Source organism: Pituophis catenifer, unplaced genomic scaffold (assembly GCF_029215685.1).
Source record: "Pituophis catenifer annectens isolate HBS135680 unplaced genomic scaffold, rPitCat1.0.hap2 SCAF_3, whole genome shotgun sequence".
Lineage (NCBI taxonomy): Eukaryota > Metazoa > Chordata > Lepidosauria > Squamata > Colubridae > Pituophis > Pituophis catenifer.
Genome location: NW_027256883.1, coordinates 174,527,905 through 174,544,193, shown reverse-complemented (window position 1 = coordinate 174,544,193; position 16,289 = coordinate 174,527,905). Strand labels below are relative to the sequence as shown.

At 37.0% G+C, this 16,289-nt stretch overlaps 1 protein-coding gene across 1 annotated transcript in view; it reads right to left on the bottom strand.

The window, feature by feature from the left end:
* The window catches only part of CAMK1G (calcium/calmodulin dependent protein kinase IG), a 32,290-nt gene extending 20,163 nt beyond the window's left edge, over positions 1 to 12,127 (bottom strand). The window contains exons 1-2 of the mRNA XM_070939804.1: positions 12,030 to 12,127; positions 1,430 to 1,558 (exon numbers count right to left, since the gene is read on the bottom strand). Coding sequence (XP_070795905.1) covers positions 1,430 to 1,558; positions 12,030 to 12,121 — 221 coding nt within the window. The 5' untranslated portion in view covers positions 12,122 to 12,127. The remainder of the gene's footprint in view (positions 1 to 1,429; positions 1,559 to 12,029) is intronic.
* Positions 12,128 to 16,289: the final 4,162 nt, after the last annotated feature.

Here is a 16,289-nt window from a genome sequence, read left to right as displayed (position 1 = left end):
CAAAATGAATCCTATCCTTGATGTTTTTGTCTGTCCCATTAGATTTAGCAGAGAGGACATACTCTGGGTATCATCAGTGAAGCAGTGTCACCAAGTTCTAGAACATATACTTTCTCTGTCATGGGCCTGTTTGGGGAATAGTTTCCTTACTAAAATACTGATAGCCTTAACCTTGGTCTTTCAGAAGGTTGTGAAGATCTGCCTGTTCCCTAGGCATTGGAATTGGGATTTTGATGGAGTTCTGATGTGGTTTGCTTGATGAGCTAATAGTGTGATTTTAGACCACAATCCAGTGTCTTTTTAATGGATCTGTATTGTTGATGTCTATAGGCCACAAAACAGGCTCCCCAAGGCTATAGTCATGGTATCTTGAAAACCTGAGTGAGTTCTCAATTAAAGACACTAATTGTGACTGGAAACTCTATTCATTAACTAAGGATCTGCATGATCACGACGACTTATGATGGCATTTTTATGGCAGTCATTAAGTGAAGACATTGGTCATTAAACAAGGACTTCATGTGACTATGAAGCCATCTTGTGACTTCCTGCTGGTTTCCAGATTGATCTTTGCTTATTGGAAGCTGGCAGGGGAAGTTACAAATGGTAATCATGTGACTATGGAATTTTACAATGGTCAGAAATGCAAGCTGGTCAATGAACATTGACCCTCTGGAATCAGGTGCCCCCAGAGATAAGGAGAATCCAAGACCTCGGTGCCTTCCGCCGTGCCCTTAAAACCTTCTTTTTCCAGCAAGCCGGGCTGGCCTAACACTTTTTTAAATGTTTCTAATTGTTTGTTATTGTTTTTAATCATGGGGCCAAATTTATATATATATCTTTTTAATTGTATTTTAATGTTTGTAGTTCATGCTTTTACTTGGCTGTTCACTGCCCTGAGTCCTCAGGGAGAAGGGCGGTATACAAATTTTAAAATAAATAAATAAATAAAATAAATAAACATCTGAATTTTGGTCACATGGCCAAGGGATGCTGCAATGATAAGTGCAAGAACTGGTTGCAAGTCCCACTTTCTCAACACTATTGTAACTTCAAAACGTTGCTGAATGAGTAGTTGTTAAGTGAGGATTATCTATATTAAAAGAGAGGACTATTTTGTGGGGTGTTTTTTTTAGCTAAATTGGAAAACAATACTACTTTGAGTGCACAGTTTATATACTGTTCATTTATGTCCAGTAGCCCTCATTTGTTAGATGGGGCACACATCTTAAAGTTGGTAAGGTTGAGAAGCACTATTTTAGTGGATTTTAAGCAGAAACATTAATGTTTCATCGGGGAACCTTCAGTCAGATGAGACAATTTTTAGTTTACTTCCCTCCCAATTGCCCTAAAATAAGTAACTTGTAGACTTCTTGAAGAAGTTTGAAAGAAACATTGAACTCTGTCATGCATTCCCAACTATACTTACTTCTTCAGCACAGCTATTTCATTCTCCAGGTTGCTGTCCTGGGTGACTGGTGACTTTTTAATGCACTTCAAAGCAAAAAGCTTACCAGTGGTTCTATGCTTCACCAGGAAAACTTCCGAAAAGGCCCCTCTGTAAGGAAAACAACGATGTAAGGCTGAGCATTGTACTGCAGTAGTTGACTTAGTTGTTAAGATATAAAACACTGCCACATAAAATAGCCTGTAAGGAAGATAGTAATACATTAACACTACTTTCAGAAACAGATGGCACTGCTAATTAGATCCAGGGATTTGGCTGCAAATTCAAGGGTATTAATTGGATAAATCCCCTGTGAGATTTGAGTTCTATTTATTGTGCAATGGCCATATAGAGAGGAAACTATAGCATAGAAATAAGGTAGGTATATGAGCTAAAATTTAGCAATTGTATAACAGAACATAAAACATACAATCTGATCGTTATGTTAATTGTCAAGTCATAATGTATGAAGAATAAGTAGGATTCTATATATCTTTGCACAATAGTGGTAATATTCATTGTCAAGTGATTTTTCCATTCTGGCACTAGGATTTCTCTACAATGCCAATACTGAAAATCTTACATAAATTTAGAGACTTTTCTGCTTTCTAGATACAATAGTGCCTCTTCTTCATTGTGCGGAACACAACCCTAACATCTTTTGTAATTATAAACCCTTGTTGTTGTTGTTAGTTGCGAAGTCGTGTCTGACTCATTGCGACCCCATCGGACTTTCCTCCAGGCCTTCCGGTCCTCTATCATCCCTTGGAGTCCATTTAAGCTCACGCCGACTGCTTCAGTGACTCCATCCAGCCACCTCATGCTCTGTCTTCCCGTTCTTCTTTTGCCCTCAATCTTTCCCAGCATTAGGCTCTTCTCCAGTGAGTCCTTCCTTCTCATTAGGTGGCCAAAGTATTTGAGTTTCATCTTCAGGATCTGGCCTTCTAAAGAGCAGTCAATTATAAACACTACAATATGATAATTGTGAAATCAATCCACAGGAAGATTTGAACTGTAAATTACCTGTAAGTCTGGCTGTGCTTTATTGTCCCCATACTTCTTGTTATATCCCACTGAATGAAGAAGGCACTTGCCGGAGCTTTACCTGAATATTACCTTGTTTACCAGGACTTGAAAAAAGTTTCATTCTTCTTTGCCTAGGTAACAGTTTTTCCATGTTTCTACCAAAGTCACTTACTTTGTTCTCTGCAGCAATAAAGCAGAAGATTCTAGGAAACACCTTGATTTCTTACAAGGGCAAATTCTTTTGATTTTTGTATAACCAAAATTACAACTACCACAAAATCCTGAAATGATTCTGTTCACTTGTTCAGACTCCCAAATAAGAGATTTCAACAGAATGCAAGTCAGGAAAGTAAAATAAAATAAAAAAGCATTATAAATATTGTTCACAACATTCTGTCATAACAGTCTCCATCCCAGATAGACAGAAAGACACTTCTCAAATTAGGCAACCTTGTTTTGCTGGTGAAAAGTAAAGAGAGCAAAATTATATAATGAAAGATAGTTGAGGAACAAAGTGTTCCAGCTTTTAACAGCATTTCCCAGCAAACTATGGTAAGAAAGAAAGGATGAAATTTAAGCTAAAGTGGTTGGTATTCTTTTTAGAGTATTTATAGTTTTCACTGTGTTAAGCAAAATCTAGAATTATTCATAATTAGAAAAACCTTACTCAAATCAGTAAGATTTAAATTAGATGGGGGTTTCCTGAGGTAAATTAGGTCTGTTCTACATCTCATCAATTCTGGGATGAACTCTAACTTGAAACTACAATTACATCTATATTATAAACCTGTGTACAGTATGAAGGGGGCACGATAGTTCAGCGGCAAAAGATCCTGAGCTTGTCAGCTGGAAAGTTGACAGTCTGGATTTGAGGCTGGAGTGCCCCACAATGGGGTGAGCTCCTATCACTTGCCCCAGCTCCTGCCCATCTAGGAGTTTTAAAGTATGCAAATACAAGTAGATAAATAGGTACCACTTCAATGGGAAGGTAACAGTGTTCTGTGTGCCTCTGAGTATAGTCATGCTGGCCACATGACCACAGAAACATTTTTGGACAATGCTGGTTCCCTCAGTTAAGAAAATCTTAGCACTGCCCCTAGAGTCAGACACAACTGGACAAGGGAAATGTCTATGGAGATTCTCAGTCCAAAAGCTGAAGAAGCTTCTTGGTTGTGAAACGAAACGTCTTCAAAGAAAAACCAGAAAGTCCAGTTGTCTCCTGAAAAAGCACGTTTGGACAAGGGAAACCTTTACCTTTATCATACCTTTACAGTATGATGATCAAGATCCTTATGCTTTCATCATAGAAGTTGGCTACTGTTGGCTACTGTTTAATATGACATGACAACATCCTAACATTTTCTGTCTAGCCTTTCTAATTAGTCTTTTATCAATATAGGATCTAAAAGGAATGTTTGTTTATTTATAAATCAATTAAAACTGTCAATTAAATGACAGTTTAATAGTGAGATAATTTCCCATTTTATTTACTAAAGAAAATTGTCACCTGGTGTTTTCAGAAGCAAACAGAGAAAGTAAAGAAAACATTGTGTAACATTTATTAAACATTTTATTCATTAAAATGTTTTATCAATGACAAGTTTATATTATATTTGTAAATTGCTTTTAGACCTTTTGGCTATAAATACAATTGATGGAAGAAAATATTTATGTACCATTGATGCCTATCTGAGAATTGTGTCTGTACTTATTTTACTTTGCAAAATAATATGTAAAAGAGAAGCAAAATGAAGAATATAATATCAAGTATGAAAAATGGATTTACGAAAGGCTGTTGCTGTGGTCATGTCATTGTCAGGCTCCAAGTAATGCACCCATTACAAATCAAACTCCAAGGCATTGCTTTTCCTCCAAGAACAAATTTATTTAGATACATCATCTTGGTGCTATTGGTGAAAAGCCAGTACTGAAGTTCCTGGGCCTTTCACCCCAATATAAGTTTCAGTTTCTCAAGTTTCCAAAACGAACTGTCACATTGTCCAAACAAGATGGTAGCTGGTTGCTTGGTGACTTCTCTCCTCCTCCTCCTCCAGTCAGCCAGCTATTGGAATGTGCCTGACTCATCAGCTAGCTATGATGTTTTGACTGAAGGCTCCATCCTCCTTCAGCTCCAAACTGTGTCAACTGAATTCATGTCAGAATACCCAAGAATACAAACAACCCCACATCCCAATCGAATTCAGGCTTGACAGTCATCTTGAATGGTCTGTGACAGTTTCCCAGCCATTCTTGCAATCCTTTTCTCCCTTTTTCACCCAGAAGTAGCCACTTATTTGGGGGTAAGTTACTTGGGGTATAGGAAGAGAAAAAAAGGGGGAAGGAAGGGAGAGATGGAGAAAAATGAAGAGAGGGAGGGAAGGAACAGGGTGGAATGAACCACCATACACCCTTCCTGGCCTCTCCTGCCCACTTCCTATTCCCACAATCCATGTCCTCCACACTTTCCCCAAAGCAAAGGACATTTATTATGTACTCCCATGGACTTTTCTGAACGGTGAAGGGAGGAAGGGAGAAAGAAAAGAAGATAAGGTCAGAATGAAAGAGAGGGGGTGGGAGAGGCAGAGGAAGGGAGGGAGGAAAGGAAGGGAGGAGGAGCGAGGAAAGTACAGGGAAGAAGGAAGGAACGAAGGAAGCAAGGGAGAAAGGAAGGAATATTTTTGATGCTCTGTGCCAGCTTCTTAAGGAAATATATCTGAAACAAATAACTAATGGAGCATGGACTGTCTAGTAGCAATTATAGATTTAAATGTAAACACAATTTCCAGGATTAAAAAGTAGTGATTATGGTTTGTTTTATATTGTATGGTAAGTAGACTCAGACACAACTGGACAGGGGAAACTTTTACCTTTACCTTTAGTAGCTATGTCTTATCAAAATCTTTCACAAGGTAATGAATAGAAAATGGCCACTTAATCTATCCAGAATAGAATTTTTGTTTTAGATTTCCTATGTTAGGTAACTAGATCCAGGTCAATACATATAATTAGCATGTTAATATCAGGAGAACTAAACAGAAATAGATTGAAAATCAGGGAGGAACACTAAAAATGTAGTTGGAGGAAAAAAATAAAATGAAGGAGCAGTCATTAGCCCACATAATGGACAGCAAATGTATGAAGAGCAAAGAAGAGTGGAAAATAAGATTTACTATACATATTTTTATTACCTCTAAAACAATGAAGATCTGATACTTGAAGATCAATTGTCTTTCAATTGTCCTTCATTGAAAGTCATTTGTAACTGTTTTAAGTTGTGAATTAATGCTTTGCATAGACTGCACTGTGCACAGAGCTCATTGAAATGTATTTGTCTGCTTCATCAGGTCACTGAAAATTCATTCTTAGCATCTGAGAAGTTGAACTGCAGAGGTAGTACAATGGGGATTGATGACAAAGTTTAGCTATCCTGAGCAAGTTCTATCACAGGTTTATTCAACTGGGGGCAATAAACATTATAGAATGTTACAAATGTATAATGCTATTCTCTAGGGGAGTAGGAAGCAACAGTTTCTCTATTTATGTTAATAGAAAGCTACGTTCCATTTGTAGACATTATTCAAAGTCCTTAGAGATACTACATATAAGCTGTAAACACATTTATCAGGATGTTATTCCATTTGTTATCTTTTCCTCCATCTCATTTCATATTTATTTCACCTGATTCTTGTTCCAATCCACTTGAAGCATAAATATCTAGAAGTAAAATATCTAGTTTAAGTAAGTAAAGGCTTTAAAAAATTGAGACCATTGCTTCTGTTTTTCTTGATTGTAAATGCATATTTTGAATTTCTCTCATACATTCTTTATTCATCTCATTTACATACAAGAGCCATACTTGTATGTATGCTTGGAATGGACTTAAATAAGACTAAAATTCATGAAGTTCTAAATTAAGTTCTGTTGATTATATGGGAGTATTTTGTAATTGGATTTGTGAATGTTACCAGCAATGTGTGAAAAGTTGGCATTGTATAGATGGCTTAGGAAATCTATCGAATGTGGGACATTTCTAGGCAAAGTATGAAATGTCTGTGTTATTTTAATATGCTATATACTTTCCCTAGGCATTGTATATAATACCTGGGCATTATGCAGAATAACAAGAACTGCAAAGTATGAAAGTATGAAAAGAGAGTCATGAAAAGGGCTAGGGTTACCTAACCCTAACCCTAACCCTAACCCTGATCCTTTATTGAAAAGTTATATATATATGAAAATGAAAGAAGAAATGCAAAATAAAGTACAGGACTTTCTTATTGAAAAAAAAAGAGAGAGAGAGAAAGAGAGAGAAAGACCAGTGTTGACTTACTTGTTGCAAGTAGGAAGGCTAGAATGACATTTTATACTTTGGGGGTTTGCCTTTTGGCATTGCATAGAATACCAAGGAAACAGTGGTGGGATTCAAATTTTTTTACTACCAGTTCTGTGGGCGTGGCTTGGTGGACGTGGCAGGGAAAGGATACTGTAAAATCTCCATTCCTTCCCAATCAGCTGGGACTTGGGAGGCAGAGAATAGATGGGGGCGTGGCCAGTCAGAGTGGTATTTACCAGTTCTCTGAACTACTCAAAATTTCCGCTACAGGATCTCCAGAACTGGTCAGAACCTGTTGAATATCACCTCTGTCAGGAAATGCATGTAACATTAAGTGTTTTATATTTTGACACCCCATTTTTAGCCTTCTATAGATTTCTGGGCATTCTATAAAATGCCTAATTTCACACATTGACGGTAACATATACCAATAACAACTTACACAATAATTTTAGTAATATTTGTTCAATGAGCCATAGAAAGGTTCATATATCAGCTAAGCCAGAATGCAACATAATCAACAACAACAAAAAAGTATATTTAGCATAATACTGCCAACATGTTAATACTGTTTCGTTTTTTAAATTCTCTTTTTACTTTTTTTAGTTCTTTTTTTTTCCTGTACTTTTCAGTTATACTTCTATCTATAAAATTCCTATTGAAATGGGGAGTCAATAACAATTCGTAGTAATCCCTATATTCACAATTGAAGATAGTAGGAAATCATCATCCCACATATCAGATGCACTGGCATCTGTTTCATGTTTCGTTCCTAAACAGTTTATGATAATTACAGCCTACATTTAAGACCACTTGAATCAACAAGCTGGTGCAAAGGAAACAAAAGCTTCTGTAGGTTTTTTTTTTCTACATGAAATATAAGGATACTGGCTCTGGATAACCATTCTAATCCAAAAGGCTGACTAACCATGAATCCATCACAGACTAAGAACATTTACACTTGGAGGCATGAGGGAAGCAGAATCACAGTAGAACAGACATGTTTTCTTAAGTGTTTGAAAGAACAAATGCTGCAGTGTCCTTGACAACTCCAGATTCATTTATATGAATAATGAAAGTCTGCCAAATGAAATACCAGGTTTAAATTGTGGGATTTTTCTGGCTTTACCATATATGAACTTGGAGGTTATATTTTACTCAAAGCATTGTGTGCACAATTTATTTATTTATTTTTGTATTAGTTTATTTATCCTCCTTTTTTCTATCTACTATGACATACACTCTCCCTTTCAAGCTGCAAAGGTGTAGATTTGATGGACTAATACAAGGAATTAGTAACTGGATTAAAGCAATGTTTGCCACAGTAGCAGTGTCTTCCACTAAGTATAGACTAAAAATAAAACAAGCAAGTAAAACAGTAATCTGTCCATGTGACTCTTTGCCTGAATTCACACTGTAAGCAAGGCTAAAATATTATTGGCTAATGTCCAATATATGATTGAATACAGTCATAGAAATATCCAGTATAAATGTAAATTAATGAACAGTTTGCCCAAAATTTTTTCTGAAACTTGATAGTCTAACATGCAATAAGAAACTAGGTATTTCAGATTGTGTATCTAGTTTGTGATAAATATAGCAAAATTACAGTTGTTTCTCACTCTAATTGGAAATATAAAGGCATAATTTAGTCAAATTATTTAGTCAAATTTACCTTCGAGACTGACTTCTGCCACCAATAGCCTCCCACCGGCCAGTTCGCTCCCACAGAGAGGGTCTCTTCAGGGTGCCATCAGCCAAGTTATGTCGGCTGGCAACACCCAGGGGGAGGGCCTTCTCTGTGGGAGCCCCAGCCCTGTGGAATGAACTGCCCCCGGAAATACGTAAGATCTCCAACCTCCGGGTGTTTCACTGTGCACTGAAGACCCTGTTGTTCCGCCAGGCTGGGCTATCAACATAATAATTTTAAATTGGGGTATTTTAAATTTGTGGGGTTTTAAATTGAGCCAAATTTATTTAATTATTTTAAATTTTTAATCGATGTTTTGTCTTGTGTTTTTAAATAGTCTGTACACTGCCCTGAGTCCTTCAGGAGAAGGGCGGTATAGAAATAAAATTATTATTATTATTATTATTATTATTATTATTATTATTATTATTATTATTATTATTATTATTATTATTAAATATATCTCAGGAGTAGATGCCACTATTTTTAATCCCTCTTATACCCAATTAATTTTGGGCAGGTTTATATACATTCAACTAGATCTTTAAGCATCTTTATTCACAATGTTGTTTCCCAGATTTAAAAAGGTCTGTTCTTGAATAAATATATACACAATGAGAGCCTGTTTTGATCAGGTTCCAATTAAGGTTTTGGAAGTAGGGCCAATATTTTTTCTATTTCATTAGATGGCTTCTCTCATCCTGTGTTTTAGACTTAGAGAAATAACAATTCTCCATTTGGTTCTCTTGAGGGGAAAATTCTCAAATGCATCCCAAATAGATACTGTATTTTTTGGAGTATAAGACACACCTTAGTTTTTGGGGAGGAAAATACGAAAAAAAAAAAACTGCCTACCAGGTATTCATCTGGCTAGTTCTTAGCCTGGTCAGCTTCAGCACATTAGTTCGGTCACTGGTTTTGAGGTTGGGGCTGGTTGGGGCTAAAAAACAGTTTCTAAAACACAGCTGATCATCAGAGGGAGCAGCAATTAGAAAAGCAGGCAAAGCATGGAAGATCGGGTTGGGGCTGAAAAACAGCTTCAAAAACACAGCTGATCGTCGTAAGGAGCTCCAGTGACTAAAAAGCTCCAGGCGACGGGTGACGCATGGAAGGGGTAAGAGAAGGCAGCAGCTCTTCCAGGTAGCCATTTTGGGCACTGTGCATTGCATTTTCAGCCTCCAAATGCATCACGTTTTCGGGCGGCAATTGGTGGGGATGTACTTTGGTGATCCCTGCAGCCTTGAAGGGGTCTCAAACAGAGTGTTTGGAGGCTGAAAATGTGATTCACAGAGTCCAAAAACACAAGCCATTGTCAGTGGCAATCTCTGCAGCCAGGAAGAGGACACACGGAAGCCGAAGGGTGGAGGCTGGCAGGTGGGCGGGGTTACATTCAGAGTATAAGACACACCCAAATTTTCAGGCTCTTTTAGGAGGGGAAAAAAGTGTGTCTTATACTCCAAAAAATACAGTATTTTTATTGTAGTAGCAGTTCCCCATGCAGAATGGCCAATAATCTGTCGATAACTCACATCTGGCTTGAGTTTAGCTCATGGGACCTGACTTAATAAACTGAAAAAATAGCTATACTACTGAAGGCTGGATCAGCCATGGTGCCATCAAAGCTGGTACCTCTTTGAAAGCGAATAGTTCAGTTCTTATCACTGTCAAAATAGGAATGGAATGGAAAGGAAAGGCGCTATGAAATGGTAAAAATGAAAGATGCATACATGAGACAATGTGATTCCTCCATACTACCTTGCGATACTAACAGCCAGTTCTAGAGATGGGCTATGGGCTATAGTGTTTCTTCACTAGTTATGGTGGAGCTTCTAGTCTCACAGCACCTGGACACCATAAAATAGTTGGAGAGAACTCCCAGCTGCCACAATTCATCCTTAGACCTTCTCTCTCATTGTTCAGATCTACATATTAGAGAAGGAAATGAATTCAGATTGCATCATCTGAAAATATGAACCAGACTAAATCTTTGTTTTAGTTTTGACAATTTTAAGATGAATATAAATTATCAAAGAGATCAAGTAGTTGAGATCTTTTCAAATTACAATCCAAATTGTTCCTGATATTTATTTTATTTTAGATATTTTTTGGATCCAAACATCCTGGAGCTGAAGATGTTATGCATATCCCTCCTTTCTCCTGCTTTCCCCCATAAGAACAACCCTGTGATGTAAGTTGGCTGAGAGAAAATGACTCTTGTCCAGTTACTCAGGGAGCTTCTAATAGCTGAGGAGGGACTAAGACCTGGGTTTTCCTAGTGCTCTTCTAGCACCCAAATCAATATACCACACTGCATTCTTCCAAGGCAATTCCCAACATTTCAGAAATGTGTTCTGATTAGAGCTGTAAATAAATGCAGAATTGCAGTAGAGTTGAAGCATTTTAAAAAGCATTTTGAGTCATTCTTTAGATATCTGGAGTGTTTATAAAAAGAAAATGTCATACAGTGAATGGAATGCTTTTAAAAGTCCATTATGATCAAATGACAGTTTGTGGAAAAAGCTAATTGATAGGATGCTGAGGCCCCTTGTTGGCTTCAGGGAGGAGGAAAATGACATTTATGATACAATATTGAAGTCACTTCAATGTCAAGAGAGAAATAAAGTGGATGCAAAGTGTGAAGGAGAATCTTTTGACCGTTCAGCTATGTAATCATAATCAAGAGACCAACTGCAGAGCCAATGGAGTGTTTTTTTTTTTTTTAAAGAAAATATACAAGATGATTGCTTTGATGAGCAAGAGGAATTTCAGAAATAAAACAGTTCTGGGAGAGAAAAATTAATATCTCAGCTACATATGCTTAAGAGCTGACATTGTTATTCTTAAAGGAAGCATAAGAGTAAGCAACCTAATAACCATGGATACTAATGTACTGGAAAACTATTAATAAAGAAAGACATTATGACATTTTAAAAGTTAATGCATTTATTGTTGCATAACCTGCCATGGATCACCATATATTTCATCAGAGGCTTCAGAAGTATATCATGGTTATGCAATGATAAATATGTTCATTTTAAAGTATGATAAGACTCTACTTCATTTTCTGATGGAGACTAATGCAACTAGAAGAGAGGGAAATGGTGATAGGATGCTGTTTATTGTAGCATGAAGCATTGTGGACCTTCTTTCTCCAAGCCTTCTTACTCTTTTAGACTGGATGCAATTTTAATTGATATCAGGCCAGGCTGATAGGGTCTAACATTAACTGGAAACGGGCAATATCTGAAAAGCTTTACTCATCTTTTATAATCTTTCCTGCCCCATCTAACTTTTCACATGAAACCAACTTTATCTCACATTCCTCAGATTGGTTCCCTTACCTTGTGAGGTAAACACCATGTGAGGTAAAGTATCTGAGTTGAAGAACAACCTTCTGTGAAGAAGAATCTTCCCCAAAGTGCCCAAAGCACTCTTCACTTTTTAGCTGCTCCTGAAAGGAGCCTGGAACTTTGGAATAGCTAGAAATGAAATAATGTAAATAATAAAAATAAAAAGGAACAACAAACACTTACGATCCAAGTACTTCCATGAAAATGAATGTTTTTCTGATGTTGGCAGTCGGTTTCTTCCAAGAAGTGCTGTCATCCTCTTGTTTGCAACCCATCTTCTCCAGAGTTAAAGCTGAAATTTCTGAAAGGATATAATAATGGTTGAAGAACCATTATTCTAAAACAGTTATTAATGACAACACATTAGTAAATTCTCACATTTTTCGGTGTCAGATTTCTGGCATCTTTAGCAGATTTTAACACAACCTGCAGTCCAGCAGAAAAGAATTTGCCTCTGTAATTGTTTACAGCAGTAAATGTACTACTGATTGTAACAGTCAGTGATAATTGTTTACCACTGGTTACCTTTTAATTTCTACAATTTGATCTTCTGGTTACTATCCATGCTCTGGAATTCTTCTGAGTAGAGATAAAACAATGCTGATACTGTCATCATCTATCCTATTTTTCTCTGAGGGCCTGAACTATTCTCTTGTGTTAATGGGTAGCATTTTCTAACACTTGTAAGACCCAGCTGTAAGCCCCAGGAGGGTTTTCAGCACTATGAAGCTTTAAATTGTCAAAAGACTTGTCATCTAAGCTTCTAACTCTTACTGAGAGTCAGAAGTGTTCCTCTGAGTATTCTGTATTTTGGAATATGAAAATTTAGATCTGGTGATTCAGAGGTTTTAGAAAATACAATGTTGATTTGAAAATTTCAAAGTAGGATTATTTTAGGGTGATGATAAAGTAATTGCTGCTATTATTCTAGATGGCTGGTTCTTGTTATTCATTGTGACAAAGCGTATAGGACTATCATCATAAAATACATTAGACTAATGTACTTAGCACCAGCATTAATGTACTTAGTAAAGCTAGTTTGGAAATCACATAGAAAAATCTAAATTCCATTCCTTTTAATCGCAATAAAGTGTGCCATAATAATTAGGCTGCTATTTTTATTAGGATTGACCCACATTTTATACCAAATGTAAAACTCAGGGATATTAGATGCTAACACACTCATTAGGTAGTAATGATTGTAGTTTACAGTTGCTTCTAAAGATTGTGTAATCTTATTGCTCATCAAAGTTAATAGTCTACCGTTAGAATTCAGAGCTAACACACACTGAAACAGATTATATAATTGCAAATTGAATAGAATGTACAGACCAGATTCGTTGTGAAAAAAGAATGGGCAAAGTCAGACAATAACAACACAGAATAAACCTTTCTTCAAACAGTAATTAAATTAAAGCATTTCACATATACAGACTCAAATAGGAGGCTTAGAGCAAAACTACATGATAATTAAAACATATTTTATGCTACCTATTTCTTTTCTTTTCCTGGTTGTAATGCATGATGGTGATGGGAGAGGAGGAGAGTAAAGCTCTTTTTTGAATCAGAACTATTGGTATGAGAAAAAAGCTTGATCTTTTCCCCAAAGTAAGTTTACAAGAAAGTTCTTCTTCATATGAAATTATTTTTAAAATAAATCTTTATTTTTTTTTAAAAAAAACATATAAAAATACATCTGCATGTGTCTTTCTCTAAACAAAAATCCTAAGTGGATAAGATGGTGGAATAGCCTTTTGTTCTTTTGTATATGGCGTCTCCAGTCCAAAATGAGAACTGGATCCATCATCTATTTCCACTAGATCAAATGAAAATGCAGATAAAGCTACACAGATTCTTATTTTTATAGCCGCTTAACTGATAGTTTATAAATCCTAATGCTGGAGTAATCTGAAAGAAAGATAAACCCAAGTGTTACTTTGATACAAATTGAATGGCAGTTATATCCATAGCATTAAACATTTGTCTTTGGGGGAGTGCTTGGAAGAATGAGATAATCGGGAATTTTCAATGCTTAGGTTTGGATGTTACTATGCATCTTAAACAGCAATGAAACATTAAGAATTTTGATTGATAATAGTGTTATTTTTTTTTATTCAAGTTCTTTTTAATTAATTCAATTTGTATGCCACCCCTCTCCGAAGACTCAGGACGGCTCAGGGCGGAAGACTCAGGGTGCTTTTTAAGAATGAAGAAAGAATCTCATAGGTCAGTGATGGCTAACCTTTTTGCCATCTCGTGCCAGGAGCAAGGGGGGATTGCACACACGTGTGCCCATACCCATAATTCTATGCATCCCACCCCCACACAAACAGGGCAAACGGGCCATTTCTGGCCTCCGGAGGGCCTCTGGGGCGGGGGGAAGGCCTTTTTCACCCTCCCCAGACTCCTACAAAGGCTCTGGAGCTTGGGGAGAGAGAAAAACAGGCCTTCCCCACCCCCCCCCAAGGCCTTCCGGAGACAGAAAACAGCCTGTTTCTTTATTTCTGGTGTGCTCAAAACACCCGAAAATCAGCTGGCTGGTGCACACATGCGCGCCGGAGCTGAGCTCGTGTGCCCACTGATATGGCTATACATGCCACCTGTGGCACGCGTGCCTTAGGTTCGCCATCATGGTCATAGGTTGTTACCAGGTACTTGTTTTTGCATCATACTTTCAATATAAAACCAGTGCTGCCTTCATTAAATATCAATAGCATAGTATTTAAATGTGAATAGTTAAAGGTGAAACTGCTTGATGCATCCTTTGACAGGAAATGTCCAAAGAAGCCTGGTACCAACCAGCAGGCAAAATTTATGCTGCTTCACTGATCAGCAGACTGGCAGGTAATTTGTGGGGATGAGTGCCTGATTTTTCTGCATTTATTAGGAGCTTACTTCCAAACGGTAAAGCATAAGATTGCAATGTTAAGGACCTTCAAGGAATTGACACATTATCTGTAGAAGGAAAGGCTACACGATGCTGTACTGTTTGTGTATGCTTGGAGACTGGCATTTTGTGGAAATCAATATTAAATAAATTAATAAATAGACTAGCAAAAATATGGATAGGAAGGAACAAGGCTGCACTCTATTAGTTGCTACCCTTGCCTTAGTATAAATGTGTTGAGGAAGTTTACAAAGTTGTTCTTCCTTGATCTGAGAATTAAATAGAAATTAAATGAAAACAACAGATGCTGCATGTTTTCTCAAGCCTAGGCATATCAAGATGTTGACTAATTTTAATCCTTTTCTTCTGCAAAACACTCCAGAGAAATATTATATTGTCCCACCACCATTAGCTATAGATTTTCTAGGGAGCTCTTACTTCCAGACTGAATTCAGATTCTTCACAGTAACTCCATTTATCACCATGGCTACATTTGGCTTACACAGGTAGAAGCCCTTTATGAGACAAAATGCAAACATATCAGGAGTTTTTTTCAGCTATACTTAACAATAATTTGTGCAATTAAAGAGCATTCTGAAAGCACTTCTAAATGGAAGCCCTGGAAATGTCCTGTTGTGAGCAAACACACTAAATTGGAAGATGGAGCTGGGTGCAAAGCCCAACATTGCTCAAAGGCTGAAACACCATCACTCTTCCTACACCTTCTCCTTTTTCAGGAATAGCAAAATCTTGTAGACACATGACAGCATTTGCCAATGGTCAAATGGAGTCTTTTGTTAAAAAGAGGAACATTTTGAAGAGGGAATCACTACTGCACAGGAAAAAAAAAGAGGAAGAAAAAATATATTTTTGTGACAAGTAGTTAAGGCTTTCATTTCCCATTGAAGTAGTATTTGCCACCTATAATGACTAGGGTTACACAATTTTTGAGTGCCCCAGAATCAGACATCAAAGATTAATTCAAGCATCGTAAAAGAAAAATGGACTTGGATGCTAAAGAATGACATTTTCAGTCTATAAACCCTTTCAAAGCCAATATGTTTGAAACTGTGTTGATCCCTAGTCAACTATTAGATTCCAAATCTTGATAAGAATTGCCTTTCTTTATATATTTCTCTGGATCGACACATTTAGCAGAATGCAAAAAAGGAAGTGGTTTATTGACAATATTTGAAAGTACCAAGTTTGTTTATGGAGATTCTCAGTCATCCAGGTTCTGGTTGTCCCAAAGGTGCTTTTCAGAAAGCAACTGGACTTTCTTGTTTTTCTTTGAAGACATTTTATTTCTAATCCAAGCAGCTTTTACAGGTCTGACTGGATGATGGGAAATGGAAGAGCTGAAGAAGCTTCTTGGATGAGAAGCAAAACATCTTCAAAAGGAAAAACAAGAAAGCCTAGTTGTGTCCTGAAAAAGCACCTTTGGGACAACCAGGACCTGGATGACTGAGAATCTACACAGACTTTTAGCTATGTACTTTGGGATGAACACACTTTGAAAGGTGTGGAAGTATGAACGGATTTCCAGAAAAATTGCA